The sequence below is a fragment of the Microtus ochrogaster genome, chromosome 4 (genome assembly GCF_000317375.1).
Source record: "Microtus ochrogaster isolate Prairie Vole_2 chromosome 4, MicOch1.0, whole genome shotgun sequence".
In the NCBI taxonomy this organism is placed as follows: Eukaryota; Metazoa; Chordata; class Mammalia; order Rodentia; family Cricetidae; genus Microtus; species Microtus ochrogaster.
Window position 1 is genome coordinate 37,462,609 of NC_022011.1, and position 16,030 is coordinate 37,478,638.

Here is a 16,030-nt window from a genome sequence, read left to right on the forward strand (position 1 = left end):
AGGGCAGGGAACCGTGATTGCTCTTGGGGCTGCGGGGGGACTTAATTGGGGGAGGGGGAGGGAAATGGGAGGCGGTGGCGGGGAAGAGACAGAAATCTTTAATAAATAAATAAATTTAAAAAAACAGTCAGAAAAAGAATACACTAAACAACATGAAGAGCAAGATGGCTCCACCAGAAACTAGTGGTTGTACAACAGTAAGACCTGAACATAACAATGCAGATGAAGCAAAAAATAACCTTAAAAATAAATGTATGAATATTTAGAGGCCCTTAAAGAGTAAATAGAAATTTTCCTTAAAGAAATGGAGGAAAAGACAAATAAAAAAAAACAGAAGAAATCGATAAATCCCTTAAAGAAAGCCAAGAAAAAACAATCAAACAAGTGAAGGAAATAGTTCAAGACTGTAAGATTGAAATAGAGACAATAAAGAAAGCACAAAATGGAGCTGCCTAGAACAGAGATAGCAAGCTCCACCAGGAACAGAAGCCAGGAGCAAATTCAGCCCCAGGAGCTAACCCAGCACCGGGACACTGATGGATAAGGATTGAGCCAGTGACCAGACACAGAGTCAGGGAACTCCACCAGAACAGGTACAGGGAGTAACCACTGTGTAAGTGAGTCAGAGCCAGAGACAGCTGAGGGCCCAGATGTGAACCTGGGACCTTCAAGGGAATAGACCTAAGCCAGGACCTTCGTGGGTCTGGGCATAAGTCTAGCACCTCCCAGGAACTAGGCCAGTGCCAGCACCTCTACCAGCTTGGGCATGAGTGAATCTGGGGCCTCTGAGGGAATAGGCAGGAGCCAGAGCTCTCTACTGGGCCAGACGTTAGTCTGGGACCTCAGAGGGAGTAGCCCTGATCCAGTACCTCTGTGGATCCAAGCATTGGTCTGCAATATCAAAAGGAATAGGCTGGAACCTCTGTGGGACAGAGCATGACTTTGGGACCTTTGAGGGAGTAAGCCTGAGCAAGGTCCTCTGCAGTTCTGGGCACACCTGAGCCTGGGAACTCTGAGGCAGGAGACCAGAGCCAGAAACTCTTGCAGGACCAACTCCCAGCCAGGGACTTCTGCGAGAGCGGAGAGAGATCCAGATCAGGATTTACAGAAACAGGACAAAGCCAGCAACCTAGGCAAAAGTAGGCCTGAGACAGCAAACTCCAAGGGAGCAGAGCAAAGCCCAGAAATGCTAAGCTATCTCCAGGAACATGGAGAAACCAATGGGGTAATGAGAACTGGGGCACTGACTATACCACGAGGAACAACCATCTGAACTATGGATTCCCTGGCACCTAGAAGATTATTCAACAGAATCTCAAACAGACCCAATCACACCTATTAAAGGAAAAGATGAGTAGAAAAGGTAAGAACACATGCAACACCACAAAGAGCAACACAACACCACTAAAACCTAAAGACCCTACAACAGCAAGACCTGAACAACCAAATATGGATGAACCAGAAGAAAATGATCTAAAAAAATAACATCAAAAGAATGTTTAAAACTCTTAAAGAAGAAATGAAAAATTCCCTTAAAGAAATGGAGGAAAAGACAAACAATAAATTGGAAGACATCAGCAAAGCACTTAAAGAAAACCAAGAAAAAGAAATCAAATATATGAAAGGAACTATTCAGGACATGAAAACTGAAATAGAGACAATAAAGAAAACACAAGGGAGGGGAATTATAGAAACAGAAATCATAAGAAAATGATCAGGAACCACAAACACAAGCATAAATATCAGCATACAAAAGATGGAAGAGAGAATCTCAATCACTGAAGATACAATAGAGGAGTTAGAATCATTAGTTAAAGAAAACATTAAATCTTACAAAAGCTTAAAACAAAATATCCATGAGATATGGGACACCATAAAAAGGCCAAATGTAAGAAAAATGGGGATAGAATAAGGAGGAGAAGTTCAACTCAAAAGCGCAGAAAATATACTTAACAAAATCATGGAAGAAAAGTTTCTCAACCTAAAAAAGATGAAGATAAAAGAAGCTTACAGAACACCAAATAGACTGGATTCCCCCAAAAAAAGTCCTCTGGCCACATAATAAACAAAACACTAAACATACAGAGCAAAGAAAGAACATCAAGGGCTACAAAGGAAAAAAGGCCAAGTAACATATAAAGATAGACATATCAGAATTACACCTGACTTCTCATTGGAGATAATGAAAGCCAGAGGTCATGGTCAACCATTATGCAGACACTAAGAGAGCATGGGTGCCAGCCTAGACTACTATACCCAGCAAAACTTTTAATCACCATAGAAGGAGAAAACAAGATATTCCATGACAAAACTAGATTTCACCAATACCTAGCCAAAAACCCACCCTGCACAAAATACTAGAAGGGAAAATGCAACCAAAGGAAGTTGGATACAAAAAAAAACCCAGACAATTGAAGGTTTCATAGCAGCAAATCCCAAAAAAAAAGGGTAAAATGCACAAATTAACATCACTAACAATGAAAACTAAATTAACAGGAGACAGCAATCATTGGTCATTAATATCCCTTAATGTAAATGGACTCAACTCATCTATAAAAAGGCACAGGCTAACAGACTGGACTTGAAAACAGAATCTATCCTTCTTCTGTATACAAGAAACGCATCTCAACCTCAAAGACAGACATTGTCTCAGAGTAAAGGGTTGGGAAAAATATACCAATCAAATGGACCTAAGAAACAAGCATGTGTAGATATCCTAATAACTAATAAAATAAACATCAAGATAAAATCAGTCAAAAAAGATGAGGTAGGTCATTTCATATTAGTCACAGGAAAAATCCATCAAGAGGAAATCTCTATTGAACATCTATGCCCCTAATACAAGGGCAAACTCATATGTAAAGGAAACACTTCTAAAGCTTAAATTATACATTGAACCCCACACACTAATAGTGGGAGACTTCAACACTACCCTCTCAGCCCTGGACAGGTCAGTCAGACAAAAAAAAATGAACAGAAAAATAAGAAACTTAACAGATATATGACTCAAATGGACTTAACAAACATCTATAGAATATTCCATCCAAACATCAAAGAATATATCTTCTTCTCAGCACTTTATGGAACCTTCTCAAAAACTGACCACATACTCAGTAACAAAACAAACCTCAGCAAATACAAAAAAAAAAATTGGAATAACCCAATGTACTTTATCAGATCACCAGGGTTTAAAAATAGAAATCAACAGCAATTCTAATTCCAGAAAACCCACAAACACATAGAAATTAAACAATGCTCACCTGTCAAGGAATGGGTCAAGGAAGAAATAAGGGGATGTAGTAGGAGCTGCGGGCTGCATTCCTGTCGCCCCAGCTCCCAGTTGCCTGACTAGCTTATGCCCTGAAATAACAACATAAAAACTGTATTCATTTAAACACTGCTTGGCCCACTAGCTCTAGCCTCTTATGGCTAACTCTCGCACCTGGACTAGCCCATTTCTAATAATGTGTGTAGCACCCCTAGGTGTGCTTACCAGGGAGATTCTAGCCTACGTCCATCCTGGGTTGGGGCTTCATGCGTGTCTGCTCGGGAGAGGGGAGCATGGCCTTTGCTGTCAAGTCTGAGCTCACTTCCTCTTCCTCCCAGCATTCGGTTCTGTTTACTCCACCCACCTATGTTCTAACCAATAAAATGGGCCAAGGTAGTTTCTTTATTAGCCAATGACCTTCCTCCATCAAGGGGAGAAATTAAGACTAAAATTCAATGAAAATGACCACACAACATACCCAAATTTATGGGACACAATGAATGCAGTGATAAGAGGAAAGTTGATAGCACTAAATGCCTACATAAAGAAGCTGGAAAAATCCCACAATAGTGAATTAACAGAACCTTTGAAAACTTTACAACAAAAAGAAGCAAACTCAACCAAGAGAATTAGACAGCAGGAAATAATCAAATAGAGAGTTGATATCAACAAAATAGAAACAAAGAAAACAATACAAAGAATCAATGAGACAAAAAATTGGTTCTTCAAGAAAATTAACAAAACCCTTATCCAAACTAACCATAAGGTACAGAGAGAATATCCAAATTAACAAAATCAGAAATGGAAAGGGAGACATAACAACAAACACAGAGGAAATACTGAGAATCATTAGGTCATATTTTGAAAACCTGTACTCCACAAAATTAGAAAACTTAAAGGAAATGGACAACTTTCTGGATAAATATCACATACCAAAATTAACCAAGATCAGGTAAGCAAATTAAACAGACATATAACTACTGAAGAAATAGAAATAGACATCAAAAATCTTACAACCAAAAAAAAAACCCAGGACCAAATGGTTTTAGCTCAGAATTCTACAAGACTTTCAAAGAAGAACTAATACTCCTCAAAGTATTCCACACAATAGAAGCAGAAGAAACATTGCCAAACTCTTTTTATGGGGCTACAATTACCCTGATACAAAAAACACAGAAAGACATTACTAAAAAAGAGAATTACACACCATACTAACTAATGAACACTGTTGCAAAAATACTAAATAAAATACTGGCAAATCAAATCCAAGAACACATCAGAACCATCATCCACCATGATCAAGTCATCCTTATTCCAAAGATTCAAGGATGGCTCAACATATAAAAATCTGTCAATGTAATAATCATATAAACAAAATGAAAATAGGAAGTACACAATCATCTCATTAGATGCTGAAAAGGCTTTTGACAAAATACAACATTCCTTCATGATAAAGGTCTTGGAGAGAGCAGACAAAGAGGAGCATACCTAAACATAATTAAGGAAATATATAGCCAGCCAACAGCCAACATCAAACTAAATGGAGAGAAACTCACAGAGATACCACTGAAATCAGGAAAAAGAAAAGGTTGTTCACTCTTTCCATATCTATTCAATATAGTTCTTAAGGTCCTAGCTAGGGCAATAAGACAACAAAAGGAGATCAAGGGAATACAAATTGGAAAAGAAGTCAAACTCTCGTTGTTTTCTGATGATATGATAGTTTACATAAGTGATCCCAAAAATTTTTACAACTTTTACAACTCATAAACACTTTCAGTAATGTAACAGGATACAAGATTAACTCAAAATAAGTAGTAGCTCTCCTGTACACAGATGATAAAGAAATCAGAAAAACATAGCCCTTTACAATAGCCACAAATAGCATAAAATTTCTCAGAGTAACTCTAACCAAACAAGTAAAAGTAAAGTATGACAAGAACATTAAAGTTTTAAAGAAAGAAATTGAAGAAGACATCAGAAAATGAAAAGATCTCCCATGCTCTTGAGTAGGCAGAATTAACATAGTAAAAATGGCAACCTTATCAAAAGCAATCTACAGATTCAATGCAATGCCCATCAAATCCCAGCAAAATTCTTCATAAACCTGAAAGAACAATATTCAACTTCATATGGAAAAGCAAAAAAACCAGTATAGCCAAAACAATCCTGCACAATAAAACAACTTCTGGAGGCATCACAATCCCTGACTTCAAACTCTACTACAGAGCTATAGTACTGAAAACAGCCTGGTATTGGCATAAGAACAGAAAGGAGGACCAATGGAACTAAATAGAAGATTTGGATATTAATCCACACACCTTCAAACACCTATGTTTTACAAAGAAGCAAAAATTATCAAGTGGAAAAAAGAAAGCATATTTAACAAGTGGTGCTCACATACCTGGATATCAACATGTAGAAGAATGAAAATAGACCTATGTCTATCACGAGGGACAAAACTTAAGTCCAAATGGACCAAAGACCTCAACATAAAGCCAGCCACACTGAACCTTATAGAAGAGAAAGTGGGAAGTACACTTGAATGCATTGGCATAGAAGACCACTTCCTAAATATAATCCCAGCAGCACAGACACTGAGAGAAACAATTAATAAATGGGACATCCTGAAACTTAAAAGCTTCTGTAAAGGAAATGACATGGTCAACAAGACAAAATGACAACTTACAGAATGGGAAAATATCTTCACTAACCCCACATCAGACAGAGGTCTGATTTCCAAAATATACAAAGAACTCAAGAAACTGGTCATCAAAAGAACATATAATCCAATAAAAATAAAATGGATTACAGACCTAAACAGAGAACTCTCAACAGAGGAATCTAAAATGGGTGAAAGACACTTAAGGAAATGTTCAACATCTTTAGTCATCAGAGAAATGCAAACCAAAATAACTCTGAGATTCCATCTTACACCTGTAAGAATGGCCAAGATCAAAACACTGATGACAACTTATGCTGGAGAGATTGTGGGGGAAAGGGAACACTTCTGCATTGCTGGTGGGAATGCAAGCTGGTACAACCTCTTTGGTATCAATGTGGCTATTTCTCAGAAAATTAGGAAACAACCTTCCTCAAGATTCAGTAATACCACTCTTTGCTATATATCCAAAGGATGCTCAATTGTGCCACAAGGACATGTGTTCAACTATGTTAATAGCAGCATTGTTTGTCATAACCAGAACCTGAAACAATCTAGTTGTCCCTCAACTGAAGAATGAATAAGGAAAATATGGTACATTTACACAATGGAGTTCTACACAGCAGAAAAAAATAACGACATCTTGAATTTTGCAGGAAAATGGATGGAGCCAGAAAACATTATTTTGAGTGAGGGTAACCCAGACACAGGAAGACAATTATCACATGTACTCAGATCCTACTTAATGTGCTGGCTTTGCGGGAGCCTAGCCAGTTTGGATGTTCACCTTCCTAAATATAGACCGAGGGGGGAGGACCTAGGACTTACCACAGGGCAGGGAACCCTGACTGCCCATTGAACTGGAGAGGGAGGGGGAGAGGAGTGGGGGGAGGGGGAGAAGGGGGGGAGGGGGGGGGGAAGGGTGGTAGGAGGGGGAGGGAAATGGGAGGCTGGGAGGAGGTGGAAACTTGTTTTTTTTCCTTTTCTCAATAAAAAAAAAATACACTTCAAAAAAAAAAAAAAAAAGAAAACCTAAGCTATGAAATTGCTGGGGCAAACATAGCCCTGCCTGTTTGCTCCCAGTCCAACATGGTAGAAGTCTGTTCACAGCCACTAAGACTGCTGGGTAGGAGCCATGCTCATTGCCTCAACTCTTGTAACCATTTGGCCCATGCTGCCACCAAGAAATTTGTAGCATACTGCCGCCAAACCCCTTGTGCTTGGCCTTCTGAAAGAGCCAGAGTTAATGCTGACAGTGCAGCCCAGAATGCTGCTGTTTTGAAACCACATGTTATTTTTTTCTACCACTGAATCAAGAAGACTTCTTTTAAAGGAACTGCAGCAGGCCTCCAGCAAGCAGAGCCCATTCGAAAAAAAATACTACTAAACTTTATTTTTTGGTGTCTAGAATTCTTTTCCAAGCCCTCTCAGGTTTTTATATGGATTTAGCTAGCACACATAAGAGCACCAGTTTGTAGTAAGAGGGCTGTTAGTTCATTTCCAGCTGCTCAGCCCCAAAATAATCACACAGAAACCATATTATTTACAATACTGTTCAGTCAATAGCTTAAGTGCATTTCTGGCTAACTCATAACTTAAATTAACCTCCATTAATCTGTGTATTGCCCATGGCTTACTGGGTAAAGTTCCAGCGTCTGTATTTGGTGGTGCTACATGGCTTCCTGACTCCACATTTTTTTCTCCCAGCATTCAGTTTAGTTTTTTCCACCTACCTAAGTTATGCCTTGCACAGTTCACAGCATACAAAGAGGAATCCCACATCATATATATTTAGGTTTGTATGTGTGTGGAAGAATTAAAGAAAAGAGGCTATGAATCTGAATAAGAGCAAGGGTACATGATAGGTACTAGAGAAAGGAAAGAGAAGGGAGAAAATGATGTAATTATATTTTTTTATTGGGGTTTTTTTTTTTTGGATTTTTCTAGACAGGGTTTCTCTGTAGCTTTTAGTTCTTGTCCTGGAACTAGCTCTTTTTTATTCTTAAAATGTTCACAGAGCAGCTGCCAGTCCGGCAGAGACTGTTGTGGGTCCCTGCAAGATCCCTGGGCAGGTTTATGAGCAGTGGCCCATCCCAGGCTGGCAGGTAGCCCCGCCATGCGGCCAGCGGGCAGGGCCAGCCCGAGGGGGGGGGGGGACAAAGACACGTGTGCACACCAGAAAAGGGGACAGTAAGAAGAAAGAGTTTCCAGATGGGACGAGTGGTCAGAGGTCGCTGGGAGTGGGCGTGGCTTGTCCCTTAAAGAGACAGAAAACCATAACAATATTAATTTCAAAATTAAAAATATATGAAAAATATCAAGAACACTACACCTTTAAACATCAGCACACAGTGTAACAAAAGTGTTCAGTTTACTATTATTATGTGAGCATGTGCTTGTCTCTGAGATTGACTGATTCTCCAGGAAACCTTCTCTTACAACTTATATTAGTCAATCTCTATACGAATATCTTGAAATCTAGAAAAATGACAAGTTTACCCCAAATCACAACTTCTCATTGGCTGACTAAAGTCCAAGATCTCCATTCCCAGGATTTTTCCCACAACACCAGGCATCCTCTGGCAACAGCCTCAGGTCTAATCCCTATACATATTTTCTTCAAAATCACAATGACAACAAATCACTAATTGTCTAAGATGTAAAGAAATTTGTGAACCCTGAGGTTCCACAGCATCTATTCTCCCAAGACTCCCTTCTTAATGAGATCCCTGGGGTTGGAGAGTGGAAAAAACACCTGTCTCCTTAGAGTGAGATCATGTGAAGGGCAAATAATCTCCTTCCAGGTCCTTGTCCCTTAGTCAGCATTGTTGAAATTTAAAGAGGTCAGTAGTAGCAGCCAAAGTGGGAGAAAGCCATACATTCCATATGTTCCTCATGTCTGGAGCCACATTTGAAGGATGATTACTCTGGAAAAGAGAAGAGTGGTGAGAATACAGAGATACATGTGCACCCTCAGACGCTCACACCCTCAAAAGGTTCACACCCACACCTAGCCTGAAAAGCCTTTTACTTTCTAGTCTGACATGAAAGCTTTGATTGTGCTCGCAGCCACTCTTCCACTTCTAGCCACCACTGCAAATGACACTGATGAGAAGATACATGGGCCCCTATACAGGTACTCTGGAAATCACTGGCCCATATCTGAGTAAGTATTGCTATCCTTAAGTTTTTATCCTTAAGTTGTTATCCTGCTCACAAGTCCTACAGTCATGGCATGTTATGAAAGGAAATTATTTATGTTTTATGATGCCCTCTTTTTAACAAGTATAAAATCTGGGACTCAACGTGGCTAATACTACAAACCTTTGCCTATGCTTCCTAGACTTTGGGCATACTCCTTTAACTTCCAGTACAATGTCTCCATACTTACATAAAACAGGAAAGATTTGGATTTTATTTGACTTCACCAATATAAAGGAGCTTAGCACTTTGGAAGAAACAACAGCAACTGCCATGATGATGATGGACAAAGCCCAGCTTCTATAGGCCCAGCCCTGCCTACTTGTCCCTAAACCCAGATTCTCTGGCCTCATCTGAGCATCTTCAGAATAGCATGGACCCTAAGCTCATACAAGACAGTATAAGGGGAGAGAAAACTTCTGGTGAGGTTGGATTTTTATAATACTCCAATTGACATGTTAGCTCATGGCACAAGCTCATAGCTCACCACCTCTCTGAGCCTCATATTTTTTTCTATTACTTGAAATATATGACATCAGGCAAATAATCAACAAGAGTATCTAGAGTTTGAAGATGTCCTGGGCTACAGAAAAAGTCTGAAGCCCTACAGCCTAAGACTCTTCCTTAAAATACAAACAAAAAGCATATTATTTAGATTTTTTTTCATACTGCATATTATGTGGTCACTCAATAAATGCAACACATATATAGAATTCTCCAGTTTAAAAAGGGAACCTAGAAACTTTCCTTTCAGAGTTCTCACTCCTGGCCCTTTCTTGGTGATCCATGAGGCTCCCAGAGAGCACAGTTTGGAAACTTATGAAATAGGCAAGTTCATAATGATAGTCCAGGGTCATGTGCTTCATTCTGTTCCCCATGTTTATACATTGTAAGATTAAATGCTTTATTTACAATATGGGGAGATTCTCTTTGTCTCTAGCACCTTGAAAAGGTACCAAAGCTTGAATGGATTATGGATCAATTTGCCTAAGAAAGAAAGATACCAATATCACCAGCAAACAGAGGAAGTTGGTTCTTCCAGACCTTTAGGTCTCCACTCTTGAGTTTCAACCCAATTTACACAGATTTCAAAATGCCAAAAGTTAGGAATTAGAACTCCTTACTTACCATACTTGAGCTGGATGACTTGTTCCTAGTGGGCTCATGCTTTGGGGAAGAAAATAAAAAAGGAATCCCCTGAATTCTATTTAAGACTTGAGATTCTTTTTTTTTAATACACAGGTTTTGAAGACAAAGTTATACTAACCACACATTGCCAGCACTAGACCACTTTAATTTTATTTACTTTTCTGTGTTCTTGTTCACTTGTGAATTTGCTCCTATTACTCACTGATTCTGATGTGTTTAATGTTCATCTGTTTGGGCGCATGAGTTATTATGCCTAATTTTTAATTAACATAAAACATGTTGTGCAGTGAATCTCATTCACCTTCTTATCCTTTTCACCCAAAATATGTTTCTTATTAAAATCCATCAGTGTTGCTCTGGGAAATTCTAGTCCATGATTGATAAATAGCTCCATGGTGTGCTTCTGTCACATTTATCAATCCAATGATAGACACCCAGACAGCCTCAACTAACAATGGCACAAAAACAACCCAATCTGTGAATTTCCCTATGGCTGCCTCTCTCCTGAGAATACATTTAGAATTTCCAGGTTGTAAAATATTAAGAAACCAATTTACACAGATGGTAAACACAAGTCCATACATACCCACATCCCTACCAGCCTGTGTCCTTATCCTCCACACTAGCATTTACTAAGCTAACAAATATAAAGGAAAATATTGATTATTTTAATTCACCTATAAAATTACCATTGAATTTCAGCATCCATTTATACACTCAGAAACATTTCAGCTTTCTCACACACTTTATATTGGTGTTCTTATATTTTTCTTGCTGAAGCAAAGATGACGATTGATATTAGTATTCTGGATATTAGCACCTCATCTGTTAAGTGTTGCAAGCTGCTTTTAGTCTTCGCTGTGTCTGTTTTATTCACCATTATATTGTAAACAACTTAGTTTTGCCTTTCAGTTTTTTAACCACCAGGCATATTACCTAAGCTCTACCCCTTCTAATTTATAGATTCACTTAAATATCATTTTCTTTGTGTTCTGTGAAGTCAAACATTATGCATAAATCATAAATAAATACATTTTAATCTCAACTCAATTATAATTTTAATTATACTACTTCTTAATATAGTAAACTGGTATTCCAGCACACTAAAACATTTTCTCTCCCACTGGCTTCTTAGGGCCATCATTTTCCTGTGTTAAGTTCTTAGGTAAATGTCACTCTTATTCTGGACAGTGGTACACTGAGTTCTGGGATAGTGTTTGGGGATATTTAAATTAGAGAATAGAATTTCTTTTTAAATATTTGTCTCTTTGAGATTTTCTATGAAACGAGACTAAGCAAAAAGTAATAAACAAATATGGGGCTGGGCAATGGCTCCACAGTTCAGATTACTAGCTGCTCCTATAGAGGACCTAAGTTTGAATCCCAGCATCCACATTACCATGCTAATAACTATATGAAACTCCCTCTAAGGCTAAGGCTTTGTGAAATTTCCCCTATCCATGTTGGCATGTCAACTGATGAGGTCATTATTTAGGTAACAATGTTGATATTTCACAGGTGTACATTTCTACCATAAAAAGAATACTGTCTTGAAGCAGGCACCCAGTCTTCTGGATGTTGCAATCTTTCTGCCCCTTCATCAGAGATGTTCCCTGAGCCTTAGGTACAAGAGTCTATGATGTAGTTGTACTATCCAATGTACTATGATGTAGTTGTGTGACTCAGACACTTACTCTCTGCAATTTGGCAATGTATGGACTTCTGTAGTAGTTTTCACCTGATACAAAAAGAAGCTTCTTTAATGAGGGTAAGAGTTACACTTAGTGTGTCTAAGGTTAGTAACCAACATCTGCTGAATTGAACTTAAGTACTCAGTATGAGGAACTTATGCCTGGCACTGTAAACCTAGCAAGTACCCACAGCTGGAGAGGCATAGACCTTGAAGGAGAAACTGCTTCCACCTTCCTAAATCAACACAGTTTGTAACTGTATTCTGAGCTACATTTTATCTAGCATTTTCTATTGGTCAATTGTCTGTTCTTGCACTAAAACACACTATTTTATATTATTAAGGTCTTTCTTTGTCAGTCTTAATTTACAAAGGGACAAGTGTTTTTACTTTAATCCGGGCGGTGGTGGTGCACGCCTTTAATCCCAGCACTCGGGAGGCAGAGGCAGGCGGATCTCTGTGAGTTCGAGACCAGCCTGGTCTACAAGAGCTAGTTCCAGGACAGGCTCCAAAACCACAGAGAAACCCTGTCTCGAAAAACCAAAAAAAAAAAAATCTTTGTCATTGTTGCTCAGCTTTTTATTGCCGGCATATAACACCTTTTAGTCAAATCTGTTCCTACCTCTACCATTATTTCCCTCCCAATCCATATATTTTTAGAAAACTCTTTGATTTCTATACTTTTAATTTAATAAATGCATTGTCTTTTCTCTCTTTTACTTTAGATTTTCTGTTTTGTTTTGTTTGGTAAGGGTTCTTTTTTCATTCAGAAATTAAACCTAGAGCCTTATCAATGCTAGACAAGTATTCTATTATGAAGCTACATTCTCAGTCCAATGTAACTTCTTATTGAGATACAAAGTCTCACTAAGCTGCCTGGGTTGACCTAGAAATGAAGATCTTCTCACCCCTCCTGAGTAGCTGGTATTAGAGGTGTTCATTTATATACCCAGTTTTCATATTTATTTCATCAGTACTTAGATTATTATGGGATATTTTACACAAAAGTATATTAATTAAGGTGTTTGCTCATGTCTACTTTCTATCAGTCTTTTATGCCCTTCTCCTATAAACTGAAAGATCCTCTTACCCTGGGAGTTGTCTGTTAAAGCAGACCACTGTCTAAGAATATTTCTGAGGTTTTTATGCTTTGAGATTTCTGGTTCAAGCACTCAGACTCAACTCCCAAGTCCAGAATTTTAAAAATCTAACTTTGAGATTGCTTTTATTTCTCTTTGGAGGCAATGCTTTATCCAGTCTCCACACTCACAGCTTTGCACACAGGCATAAATCTGGCCCCGTGTTTGTTCTCTTTTCCGCCTCTGTTCTCTTTATATAAGCTTGACACCACCCACTTTAGATTGTGGGACACAATCTGTATGTAGTGTCAAGCCCAATGTTAAGTAAACAGAGCCCTATCAGAAACGTATTTTCACCTTCCCACCCCACTAGACAGTTAACATACCCTGTTCGACATGCGACACTTCCGGGGCAAGCTCCTCCTAAACTAAACTTTTTGCCCCACATTTTAAGCTACCAAGAGAATTACAAAAGTGCTTTTCCCCAAGAAGGGTTTGACCCAGGAACACATCCCTAGAATGTATATGGGGCTACTGCAAAGAATCTTGGGATGCCTACTTTTCCTTAAAAAGGGAGAGGAAAACCCTGACTGGAAGCCACGAGGTAGAAGCTGATGCTGCACAGAAAAGGAAGAACTGGAACAACACAGGATCAAGCAGACTTTCCTTACCAAGGAGCATAAAATTTGAATTTGGGAAATGCACCAGCAGAGTCAGAAATTGAAATAAAAAATTAACTTTTTAAAAGAATAGTAGAAAAGACTGGGCAAAAAATGTGCCATCATTATTGCTTCTGGACGTTTTGGCTAAGATCATGTGTAGTTCTTATCAGTCTAATATCTGATACATCCTCCATCCGAGGACAATATATTACATGGATTTTTGGAAACAGGACTTGGAATAGGAGCTTACTCCATACACACCACACATCAACCTGGTATTGCAGTTCTTCTAGGAATGGTAGACCCTTTGGGGGGAGAAAAAAAGTGTCATCAATACACCTCTGGAAATTAAAATGAGTATTTTCTGTACACCTTTCCTATGAAAAAATAAAAAGCAGTTACCATAAATTTTGTCTTGTGGTCAAACAAAAAGCTGGAAGTGCTCCATTTGGGTTTACAAAAAGAGTTATGAAATTGGATGTGAATCTAAAGTATCCTAACATTTGTGTAGCATTGGCTGTTCTGGAGCTCACTCTGTAGACCAGGTTGGCCTAGAACTCCTGCCTGCATCTGCCTCCTGAATTCTAGGATTACAGGTGTGGCCATCAACACCTAGCATAGAGCATTTTCTTAGTGATTGATGGGGGAGGGCCCAGCCCATTGTGGGTGGTGCCATCCCTGGACAGGTGGTCCTGGGTTCTATAAGAAAGTAGGTTGAGCAAGCCATGAGGAGCAAGCAGTACTCACCCCACCCCACCCCATGGCTGCGGCATGTGCCACTGCTGCCTGGCCTCCTGATTTCTTTCAGTGATGAACGGTGATGTGGAAGTGTAAGCTGAATAAACCCTCTCCTGTCCTTCTTAAAAATAAAATAAAATAAAGTATCCTAACACCAGTTCTATGAAGCCATATTACGACAGTATGACAATCAATATGAACAGCATCCATACATAGTGCATGAACAGAACACCTCTGAGGCATACCCTCCATCAGACTGGAGACTCAAAGTCAAAACACATATCTAACAATCCTTGTATATTTTTTGCTTGCAGGACAGCAGTGCTCAGGGAAAACCAGAGCCACATGACAGAATTCCTCCTTCTCGGACTGACCAGTGATCCCAAACAACAGGTATGGCTTTTTGCCAGCTTCCTTACCATGTACCTGATAAATGTGATTGGTAACTCAGTCATCATTGCAGTCATCCAGGGAGATACCCACCTACATACTCCCATGTACTTCTTCCTCTCCAACTTGTCCCTGGTGGACATCTGCTTTACCACTGTCATTGTGCCACAGATGTTAGTGAACTTGCTGACGCAGAGAAAGACTATCCTTTTTACCCAGTGCCTTGCTCAAATGTATTTCTTTGTGGCTTTTGGTATTACAGACAATTTCCTCTTGGCTGCAATGGCCATTGACCGCTATGTTGCCATCTGCCGTCCACTCCATTACACCACAACCATGAGCCCCAGGCGCTGTTGCTTGCTAGTGATGGCATCCTGGGCAGTGTCACATCTTCACTCACTCACTCATACGATTCTCATGGGCCGCCTCTCTTTCTGTGGAGACAATGTTATCCATCACTTCTTTTGTGATGTGCAACCACTGCTGACACTCTCCTGCTCTGATACCTCCATCAATGAGCTTTTGGCCTTCACAGAGGGCTCTATGGTTATCATGAGCCCTTTTATCTTTATTGTCATCTCTTATATCTGTATCACCTGGACAGTTCTGAAGGTCCCCTCAGTAGGAGGAAGGTACAAAGCATTCTCTACCTGTGGGGCCCACCTTACTGTTGTGGCACTATTTTATGGAACCATAATATCTGTGTACATTCGCCCCTCATCCACCTACTCAGTGACAAAGGACCGAGTGGTCACTGTCATCTACACAGTAGTTACCCCCATGCTGAATCCTTTCATATACAGCCTTAGAAACAAAGACATGAAACAGGCCTTTAAAAGGTTGGCTTGTAGATAGAAGATTCTGTCCTGCCCAGTCCTGTAGCCATTCAGTCCCAAAGACAGAGGCTTATATTAATTATAAACTGCTTATCCTGTTAGCTCAGACTTATTAATTAGCCCTTACAATTTAAACAAACCCATAATTCTTTTCTATGTTTAACTATGTTACTTGATATCTTTTCTTAGTAAGACATTCTCATCTTGCTTCCTCAACATCTGGCTGGTGAATGACTCTCTGCCTTTCCTCTTCCCAGACTTCTTAGTCTGTTTGCCCTGCTTATACTTCCTGCCTGGTTACTGGACAGTCAGCATTTTATTAAACTAATACGAGTGACAAATTTTGACAGTGTAA

At 39.3% G+C, this 16,030-nt stretch overlaps 1 protein-coding gene and 1 non-coding gene across 2 annotated transcripts in view; both read left to right on the forward strand.

Annotated features, from left to right (window-relative positions):
* LOC101981246 (olfactory receptor 1L6-like) overlaps window positions 1–15,694 on the forward strand; it is a 29,065-nt gene extending 13,371 nt beyond the window's left edge. Inside the window, exon 2 of the mRNA XM_005346705.2 lies at window positions 14,848–15,694. Within this exon, the coding sequence (XP_005346762.2) occupies window positions 14,848–15,694 (847 nt within the window). The remainder of the gene's footprint in view (window positions 1–14,847) is intronic.
* On the forward strand, window positions 13,836–14,020 carry LOC113456005. Its single transcript, XR_003376900.1, has one exon. It is a non-coding gene; the product is annotated as a U2 spliceosomal RNA (small nuclear RNA).
* Window positions 15,695–16,030: the final 336 nt, after the last annotated feature.